This window comes from Sciurus carolinensis, chromosome 3 (genome assembly GCF_902686445.1).
Source record: "Sciurus carolinensis chromosome 3, mSciCar1.2, whole genome shotgun sequence".
Taxonomy (NCBI): Eukaryota; Metazoa; Chordata; class Mammalia; order Rodentia; family Sciuridae; genus Sciurus; species Sciurus carolinensis.
This window is the reverse complement of record NC_062215.1, coordinates 20,544,834-20,554,875: the sequence shown is the minus strand read 5'-3', so window position 1 is coordinate 20,554,875 and position 10,042 is coordinate 20,544,834. Positions and strand designations below refer to the sequence as shown.

The 10,042-nt window shown below is 52.3% G+C and overlaps 2 protein-coding genes across 3 annotated transcripts in view; one reads left to right on the top strand and one right to left on the bottom strand.

The window, feature by feature from the left end:
- Positions 1 to 869: 869 nt before the first annotated feature.
- On the top strand, positions 870 to 8,154 carry Cnp (2',3'-cyclic nucleotide 3' phosphodiesterase). Of its 2 annotated transcripts, none has more exons than XM_047547092.1 (4): positions 870 to 1,027; positions 2,250 to 2,919; positions 5,158 to 5,297; positions 6,555 to 8,154. In XM_047547092.1, exons 1-4 carry the CDS (start codon positions 1,025 to 1,027, stop codon positions 6,999 to 7,001), a joined length of 1,260 nt encoding a protein of 419 aa, XP_047403048.1. In that variant the 5' UTR covers positions 870 to 1,024; the 3' UTR covers positions 7,002 to 8,154. The 2 variants fall into 2 exon arrangements, with proteins under 2 accessions (XP_047403048.1, XP_047403049.1); XM_047547093.1 differs by lacking the exon at positions 870 to 1,027 and adding an exon at positions 1,064 to 1,187.
- Positions 8,155 to 9,422: 1,268 nt separating this feature from the next.
- Positions 9,423 to 10,042, bottom strand: part of Dnajc7 (DnaJ heat shock protein family (Hsp40) member C7) — a 32,073-nt gene continuing 31,453 nt past the window's right edge. Inside the window, exon 14 of the mRNA XM_047545916.1 lies at positions 9,423 to 9,680. Coding sequence (XP_047401872.1) covers positions 9,643 to 9,680 — 38 coding nt within the window. The 3' untranslated portion in view covers positions 9,423 to 9,642. The remainder of the gene's footprint in view (positions 9,681 to 10,042) is intronic.

Genomic DNA, 10,042 nt, shown 5'->3' with positions numbered 1-10,042 from the left:
TCCAGTCAAGTAAATCAGGCTATGGAAGCTTGTTTCCTCCTTTGTACGATAAGGAGCCTGTGTCCAGGATCGGTGTGAAGATTTTGAGTGCAAAGAAACTAGAAAATCCAAGCATGCAGAGGCTTTACTGAGGAGGTGGGGGCAGAACAGTGGGCCTGAGAGGAATGATTCCCTTGCCATGGTGGTCCTGGGTCAGGGATGAGGCTGACTTTCACTGAGAGGGAGCCAGGATTAGGTTCAGGAAATGTGAGGCAGTTGCAAAGTTTACTGCAGCCACCAAAAACAATTTTTCATTTAAAAAATTTATTATTATTGTTTGCTGGAAATGGAACCCAGGGCTTCCTGCATGCTAAGCAAGTAGCTCTACCATTGAGCTACACCCCGACTCCAAAGATAATTTAATTTTTATTTTTATTTATTTATTTATTTTAGTTGTAGATGGACACAATACCTTTTTTATTTATTTTTATGTGGTGCTAAGTTCGAACCCAGTGCCTCACACGTGTTAGGTAAGCCCTCACCACTAAGCTACACCCCCAGTTCCTCAAAGATAAAATTTTAATGAACTACTGCAAAAATAAACTTTTATTTAAATTTAGGGGAAGGGTGATTGGGTCCCTAGTTCAAGAATTAACCATTAATAGGGGCTGAGGGCGTAGCCCAGTGGTAGCGCATGCACAAGGCCCTGGGTTCAAACCCCAGCACCAAAAAGAAAGAAAAGGATTAATCATTAACATGATTAAGCGGAAGAGATCGATCGGCAGCTCCCGCGGGCGCAGGTGCAGCCCAGGTGTGCGGCTGCGCGCAGGCGGGGCCGCTGGGGCTCCTTCCTGGCGCGGAGGGAGTTTTGACTTTCGCTTCGCGGCGCCTGCGCGGAGGGTCGGCCGCCGCCCCGCCCCCGGCCTATGTAAAGCCGCGTTGGCCTGGGGTGGGCCACCGCGAGACGCCGTGTCCCTCGCGCAGGCGGGTGGCCCCGGAGAGCTAGTGCCTGCAAAGGCGGCGACGGAGGCGCCCTCCACTCATCATGGTGAGCTGACGTGTGGACGGGAGAGAGGGCGGGCGCGGGGTGGTATCATAACGGAAAGCGAGAGTATTTGGGGACTCTTGGGAGGACGTGTTATGCAAATGAGGACCCGAAGTTCCGGAGTTGAGTTCAAGCTTTCTGGAGACTCCAGGGCGGCCCGAAGGTAGGGGAGGCTCTGGGGGAACGCGCACACTGGTGGAGAGGATGGTGAAGGATGGTGATGTTTAGGAGGAAAGAACTCGGGAAAGGCAGCAGCTGCAGCTTTCTGGGGACACTTAACTGGCAGGTGGGCCTGGGCCTAGGCCCGGGTCTAGGTTAGAGGACCCACGAGCCCCAAGGTTGCTGTAGTTCCTTGACTGCCCTGTCCAAGGCCCCTTCTGATGGAACAGTAGGCCACCTAATCTCTCAGGGTACAGATGGGAGGCAGAGCCAGTGCAGAGAAGATTGTTTGCAGTAAAAACTGTCAGTCACTTGTTGCTTTTAGCAAACAGGAAAACAAGTGGCTCAGAGAGGTGCTGCTGACACACAGCAAAGTGGAGGGCAAAGCTAGATCCTGGACACAGGTGCCCTGTGTCTCCCCGTCCTGAGGCAGGCACAAAGACCACGACTTTGTAGGGGGCCGAGAGAGGGCAAAGGAGGAGGTGGCAGGCAGTGAATGAGGCTCTTTGTCCAGTGCTCTCCTGCCCTGCCCCCCACTAGCCCTCTGTGGGACCATTGTCCCCCCATACCAGACAAGAGAGTATTATCTGTTGCTGCCATTGTTGGGGGAAGGGAGGCGGTCTTTGGGTGACCCTCCTCCACCCCCACACTTTTTTGCACACACACAGCCAGGGCAGCTGTGTCTTTGCGCAGACATAGAGTCCCCAGCCTCCAAGGAGGACATCCTTAAGAGGTGCCAAGAATATAAAAGTTAGGGCCAGGCCTGGAAGCACGGGCCCCAGCCTCCCCTGCGTGCACTTCCAACAGTGTCCCTTTCAGAGGGACAGCAGTGAATGATCCTTGAGGCCAGGGGAGTAAGAGGTTAGGGAGCTTCAGAAGGCTCTCTCTCCAGCCACACCGACATATACTCAAGGACCTCCAGGGAGAAAAAAGTCCACCACTGCTGGGCCTGGGGAAGGCACCTACAACCCAAGGGGGCTTCAGGTCCGGCCCAGAGACTCCTGAGCTGGGGCTCCTCTCTAGACCTAGGCTGCAAGAGACCTGACAGCTCTTCCCCCTTACACAGAACAGAGGCTTCTCCCGAAAGAGCCACACGTTCCTGCCCAAGATCTTTTTTCGCAAGATGTCATCTTCAGGGGCCAAGGACAAGCCCGAGCTGCAGTTTCCCTTCCTTCAGGATGAGGATACAGTGGCTGCACTACAGGAGTGCAAGACGCTCTTCATCCTGCGAGGCCTGCCAGGCAGCGGCAAGTCCACACTGTCGCGGGTCATTGTGGATAAGTACCGCGATGGCACCAAGATGGTGTCTGCCGACGCTTACAAGATCACCCCCGGGGCTCGAGGAGCCTTCTCCGAGGAGTACAAGCAGCTCGATGAGGACCTGGCTGCCTACTGCCGCCGAAACATCAGAGTGCTGGTGCTCGATGACACCAACCATGAGCCAGAGCGTCTGGAGCAGCTCTTTGAAATGGCCGACCAGTACCAGTACCAGGTGGTGCTGGTGGAGCCCAAGACGGCGTGGCGGCTGGACTGTACCCAGCTCAAAGAGAAGAACCAGTGGCAGCTATCAGCCGACGACCTCAAGAAGCTGAAGCCTGGGCTGGAGAAGGACTTCCTGCCACTCTACTTCGGCTGGTTCCTGACCAGTAAGAGTTCCGAGGTCCTCCGCAAAGTTGGCCAGGTCTTCCTGGAGGAGCTGGGGAACCACAAGGCCTTCAAGAAGGAGCTGCGACACTGTAGGTGGCATGGGGGGCAGAGGCAGGGAGACCGGGAAGCGCGACTCCTGCACGGATCTCCTTGTTCATAAACCCCACTCCAGCGCCCAGGTGTGAGCTGGGGAAGGCAGATGGGGGCTGACCTGGCCCAGCCGGAAGCGAGTAGGCGCTCCGCAGAAGTAGCTTGGGTGGGCACAGCCGTAGAAGCAGGGCAGCCCCTCCTGGGTCCCTCTTGCCCCGCAGGAGTTCTGTTTCGGTTCACACTTGAATAAATCCTTCTCTTACACTCAAAAAACAAAAAAAGTAGATGCGGGATGAGATTGTGGAGAGAGGACCTGTCCAGAGCACCTCTCCTTCTGGCTCTGTTCCCCGCAGCCCCCCATCTCCCAGCCTGGATCTAGATCCAGTCCCTGTCCTGGATGTGGGTCTTAACAAGGAAATGCCACCATATGTAACCCAAGGGAGAGAAACTGGTTCAGGCTTATCACACTCATTTTTAAAACAAATTTTTTAGTTGTAGATGAACACAATGTCTTTATTTATTTATTTTTTTTTATTTATGTGGTGCTGAGGATCGAACCCAGTGCCCCACACATGCAAGGCAAGCGCTCTGCCACTGAGCCACCACCCCAGCCCTCAAACGCATTTTTAACAACAGAATCATGTTCTGAGATAAGATATTACCTGGAATCCTAAGCTGTGAAAAATTAAAACTAGGACTGTTATGAATTACCTGGGACAGCTTGTCCATGTCATCAGGGTCACCCTGTGCACCCCAAGCCCCTGTGGCATCTTACGGCTCCAGAGAACCAGTTCTTACACCTAGTGCCAAACCCTTCACTTTCCAGATGGAGAAACAGGTCCAGAAAGGATGTGGGATTTCTTACTGGGAGCCCTGGCCCCTGGCCACCCCAGCAGGGTTCTCTCCTGGCAAGGGCTCCCAGCTCTAGTGATAGCATAGGTTTGGGATAGGAAAGGGTCTAGGTGGGCCTCATTCTCCTGCAGTGGCCTCCTAGGGCTGTGTCACTCACTAACCCATCTATGCTTTTAAACCAATTCAAATGCCACCCCTGCCCCAATTTTAGATGCTCTGTGTACTTGAAATAACCTGCCTGTTTCTTACTTAGCCCTTACTGCTCAGAGGTGCGTCTTTTGTGTCGGTGTTGAGTTCTCAGAGAACTTTTTTCTGGGCTCCTAAAGCTTGGACCCTGTCAGGAAACATGCCTGCACTGACCCTGGTGGGAGTCGGCCCTGTTCCTGTGAGTAGCTTGAGGGGGAACCATGAGCGGCAGGGATCCTGGTGGTACTGCCCGGGCAGGATTGCTGCTTGAAGCTGCTGGTACCATAAAAACGGGAATGCTTTTCTGTCCAGGATATGGCAAGAGAAATGTCAGGAGCCAAGAACAAGGCCTCCCCTCAGAGTAGAGGTCTTGTCCCCGGTGGAGGGTGCCAATCCTCACAGGGATTAACCTCTGGGAACAAACAGGAAAAAGGTTATGACTGAGGATAGCCACAGAGCTTGGACACTGGAAATGAAGTTGCCCTTCGTGGTGTCTGCCGGCCAGGTTATCGCACTGTACCCTGGGACCCTTCCTGCACTAGGTCCTTTACAAGGTTTCCTCCCAACCAGCCTGCAGGGTGCATTGTTATGGGCTCTGCAAGTGGGCCCCTGGGTGAAATGGGGTGCTACTGTTACTCAGTAGTCCTGAGGAAATTGGGGTGTATGGTCACCCTCATCGTTGTAGTGGACCGACAGTGAGGGTCAACCCCCTTGGCCCAGGCCACATGGCTAGCAGTGGCAGAATGTCTGTTCACTCTGGCTCTTTCTAGTGTACCACACTGTTCCTAACCCTCTTTTTTCCTTTCCACCCCATTTTCAATGACTTGCTTCCCCCACTAGGTTTGCTGCTGGTGGATCTCAGAGGCGTTTGGCCTGGGCTGCTTTCCCTGTGGTAGATGCTTTAGTTTGGGGAAGGGATATAAAGCTCTCCACGTAGTAAAGCTAGGGAATTTAAACACCTTTTTTCTTTTTGTGGTGCTGGGGATCAAGTAAGTCCTGTCCCCCTGAGCCACATCCCCAGCCCTTGAGTACTTTTTATAACTCTAAAGTTGGCATGAGTTTGACCAACAAATGAATGAATTGTAGTGGACTGTTGAAGAATTTATGTGTAATGTTGGAGTATTTTCCTCTGGGCCTCCCTGGTGGGTGTGGGTAGGCTCCTACTCTGCCACCCTGACTACTCTCTCTTTGTCCTGCAGTTATCTCGGGGGATGAGCACAAAGAGAAGATTGAGCTGATCTCCTACTTTGGGAAGAGACCCCCTGGCGTGCTGCACTGCACAACCAAGTTCTGTCAATATGGAAAGGCCCCCGGGGCAGAGGAGTACGCGCAGCAGGATGTGAGTTTTCCCCAGGGGCCCAGGGCTGAGGTGCGGCCAGGCAGGGAGTAGACACCAGACAGTGGCTAGAGAAAAATGGCCTCACCTCCTCCAGCTGTCGACTCCCAGACTTAGTCTGTAGACCTCAGGTACCAATTCTCAAGAGCTCTCCTGTGCATTTGTCCCTGAGGCCTGCCCGTGAACGCCTTTTCTTTCTGTAGATTCCTGGGTTAATCCATGTTAAGTCCCAAGGGCTGAGCGTCCTGTGTGCACTGAGGCTCTTGTCTGGGTCTGAGGCCTGGCCTTGCCCCAGAGTGAGAGAGTTGCTTAGCCTGGTGAAGTTCACTGGCTTAGCAGTACTAGACCCTTTGCTACCACAGAGACGGCACCACACACCCACGACCAGATACAGTGATTCCGAAACCCAGATGCATTGCCCAGATCTGCATGACTTGGCTCTCCGTTTCCTCTGCTGTCACCTTCTCTGCCAGACCTTCCCTGACCTTTTTTTTCTCCTCCTTCTCTGCCCAGGCTAACATAACCATTTTACGTGTCTGCTTTCTGGTCTCTTTCTCAAATGGCTGGGGGCCAGGAGTTCTTAATTTTGTTCACCCTGTTTCCAGCACCCTAGCATAGTTAAGTGACTGAAATTACACGTTATCACTACCATCTCTAGCCATTCATTCAGCCATATTTATTAAGCGCCTATTACATGCCAGATGCAGTTGAGACAGAGGCTTGTGAGCAAAATAGATTTTTATGGTCAGGTCAATGGAAGAAATGAAGTTTCTTAAAGAAATCAGATATACCTTGATGTACAGCCGATGGAAACCACAGAATACAGAAATTTTGGTCACTGCCCTGGTGCAGCCAAGGCGAGTTGGAAGAGCGGTGGCATGTACTGTCACTGGACCCTGGCTCTTCACCTGGTCGCTCCTTTAGTCCTCACATTAACCCTGATGTAGGGTCCAGTATTATCCTAAGTTTACAGATGGATAAACTAAGGAGAGAGGCTGAACAGCTCGCTCAGAGCCCTGAAGCTAGTGAGCAGGACAAGGTCTGCACAGCAGTCGGGTCCCTCCCTGAGCACCTTGTGGTTCTCACCTCGGCCTGCACGGTGCCCGCTACAGGGCTGCAGCTGCACATTTCTGTGGCACATGTGCCTTTGAAGTGGACTTCCATGCAGCTGTGCTCATGTCCACTAAGCTGACCTTTTCTCCAAGAGTGACCCACCTTTGGGCCCCTCTAGCTTGGGCTCCTCTTTCTCACTCTCCCTAGGTGGTCAAGAAATCTTACGGCAAGGCCTTCATACTAACCATCTCTGCCCTCTTTGTGACACCCAAGACGGCTGGGGCCCGGGTGGAGTTGAGCGAGCAGGAGCTGCTGTTGTGGCCGGATGACGTGGACAAGCTGTCCTCTGACAACCTGCCCCGGGGGAGCCGCGCTCATATCACCCTTGGCTGTGCGGCTGATGTGGAGGCTGTGCAGACCGGCATTGACCTCTTAGAGATTGTGCGGCAGGAGAAGGGGGGCAGCCGTGGTGAGGAGGTGGGTGAGCTTACCAGGGGGAAGCTCTACTCTCTGGGCAGTGGGCGCTGGATGCTAAGTCTGGCCAAGAAGATGGAGGTCAGGGCCATCTTCACAGGATACTACGGGAAGGGTAAACCCGTGCCCATTCATGGCAGCCGGAAGGGGGGCGCCTTGCAGTCCTGCATCATCATCTGAGGGTGTGTGCCATAGTATGCCCCTCACTCTTTAGAAGGGAGGGGGAGGAGAGGGCAAAGTGCTCCACGTCATCTTTAAGTTTTTGTTTTGTTTTGTTTTGTTTTGTTTACTCAAAGTTAACTTACCTATAACTTTTTAAAAACTTGTAAAATAACTGCCTCTCCCTTGCTGTCCGCCCTCTTTCACTTTAACACTTCAAGCTCTCAAGACAAGGTGGGTGGATTGACACCATTCAGGAATCTGGACCAAAGCTGATAAGGCTGTGCTGCTGGGCCTGAAGCCACAGTCAGAACCCACCTTGCCCCACCTCCAGGAACTGGCCAGATCTGTCCCCAGCCCAGGCCCAGGCCCTGCTAACTGGGGGCAAAAGGCAGTGGGCTGGAGTCTGGGGACCATGGCCGCAGAAGAAAGGAGGATCCCTTTTTGTTTTGTTTTGTTTTTAAAGCAAGTGAGCAGAAATTTTATTTGAAAAGTGAAAGAAGGCTCAGAACTTGCGGCACAGCACCTGGGGCGGGCGGGGCAAGAGTGCCCTGGATCCCTGGGTTTTGATCCCATTTCTTAATCACTGTAACCCCTGGAATTATTTGCCAGGGTAGAAAAAGGGGTTTACCTCCCACCTTTGGTCCTACGTCCCTGTCTCCTTTACCCTGTAACTAGGTAACAGTTTGATAACTAGAGAAGAAAATGGATTTGGCGGCAGCAGCATCCTCCCGCCTGCCTCCTGGTCCCACCCCAGCAAAGGGCTGGGCTGGCTGTCCTTCCCAGTGGTGTGGATCTGCTGTTTAGCCAGGGAGATGGAGGCCGGAGACACACCAAGGGAGAGCTCCAGCCTTGCTGGGCCCAGTCCATCTTGTCTCCATAGTGCCTCTGGAGGCCTTTGGGCCTCCTCTAAAGGAGGCTGCAGGGTACCAAGAGCCAATGGAGGGGACCCCTAATTGGCCAGGCAAACCCCACCTGCTGCCTCTGGGGGAGTTTTAACACTGCTCCATGGGCTGTGGTTTCTGGGGTGCCTTCCACTGCCCTCTGCTCAGTAACAGGACCTTGCTAATCAGGTTGTCACTCAACAGAAGTATTTTGGATTTAAGTTACTATCCGGGTTTTGCCCAGCCGTCAACTTGTAAGACTGATAATGAAATAAATCATGTTAATCCTAGCCGTGTGCAGTCTCTCTCACCCTTCTATGCCCAGCCTTGTCTTCCCTGCATCCAGGGCTGGGTATATTAGGACTGGCTTTGTCCCACAGCTTGGGGCCATCGGTCCTGTCTCCCCGCTGCTGGCTGGACACAGCTGTGGTGAGGCTGGGCAACTGAACAGTGTTGGCTTTCATAAGGAGGCAGAAAGGAGAGAGGCTGGCCCTAGACTAATGCAGAAGGTGGGGGTTGGCCAGGAGAGACATGGGGCACAAAACCTCTTGTCCTCCATTAACTAGAGCAACAGGTCCACAGGTGTCCCGAGACCAGTCTGATCAGATCTCTCTGCAAGACTCAAAGTTCCTACTATGGGTTTCTCCCAGTTCTCTAGGTTATCCACCTTCAGGTCAATGCTACTTTAAAACACAAGGGAAGAGGAAACACTCAGTAGTCTCTCACAGGCCACGAGGGCCTAGATGGCTCATGGGGAACTTCCCAGGCCTAACCCAGCCATCACTTCACCACCAACCTATGCGCCAAAGGGGGAAAGAAAAGGGCAGAGCTCAGAAAAGAAATCATCTTTTCTCTGGTTGAAGGCCTCTCCCTGGCCATTGAGACTATCAGAGCACCAAAAACAAGCTTCAGTTAAAGCCTCACATTTGCTCAGAACTCCTGAGGCTTCTCACCTCAACAGGAAGCTGGACTGAACAATGTAACACATGCTGCTGCTTCACCCCAGCCTGTGTTCACATCAGAGAGGGGGACCAGTGGAGAAGGCAAAGGGCAACTGCTAAGAATGATATTTCCAACCATATGGGCCTAGTGCCAGAGGGTCTGGGGTCTGGAGCTGCCTAACCCACTTGGAGAGTCTGGAGGTTAGGAGGCAGGTGTTAGTCTCCTCTCCACATCCTACAACTGAGAGTGCCTGTGTGAACCACCCCATCTACATTAGCACCCTGTGTTTTGAACACACAGAGCTTCTAGTGATTTCTGGCAGCCCCACTATAAAACGAGCATGCATTCTGAACTCACTTTCCCATAACGTCCATCAGTCAGAACCCAGCAGCACCATTTGCTGCCAGGCTTGGGGTACCCCAGCCCTTATGTCAGCTTGCTGAACTTCAAGACTGTGTCAGGGTCAGTTCCACACTGGTGACTCAGATCTGGCCCATGGGCTGTGGAGGGACACAAAGCAGCTGCCAAAGCAAAGGCCAGAAAGGGTCAAAACATTTTATTTTCTTCTTTTTTTTTTTTTCTTTTTTAATAAAGTTAAACAGTAAAACAAAAATTCACAAGCTGCCTCCCTGTCCACCCCCCGCCTCCCTCCCCTCCCCAGGCTTGGGCACTGGCTCCCTTTCCTTCACCACACTCACAGACACAGGCATCCAACTGAGAAAACGAAACTGCTCTAAGTACATGGAGACATGATGAAGGAAGGAGGTGAATTGTGTCCACATTCAAGGTTGAACTGAGTGAGTCTGCATTTTCTAGCTTCTGGTGGTTGCCCTTCATTAGCCAAACTGAAAGAAGAAATTCCCTGGACCAGAAGCTGAAAGGGAAAAGACGGGCTTGTTAGTTGGTCTGTAGACTTTCTATGTTAGATCACTTTCCTTTAATAATGAAAAAGGCTTCAAGAGTTGCTTCAAACTCAAACAGGAAGAAACTCTAAGGATTTAAAACAGCCCAGTCCGGGCTGGGGAGATAGCTCAGTTGGTAGAGTGCTTGCTTTGCAAGCACAAGGTCCTCGGTTTGATCCCCAGCACCACAAAAAAAAAACAAAAACAAAAACAAAAACAAAACAAAATAAAAAAACAGCCCAGTCCTGGGGTGCCAGAGGGAACATGCAAGTGCATTTTATTTATTTATGTGCAGTGCTGGGGATGGAATCCAGGGCCTCATCAATGCCAGGGA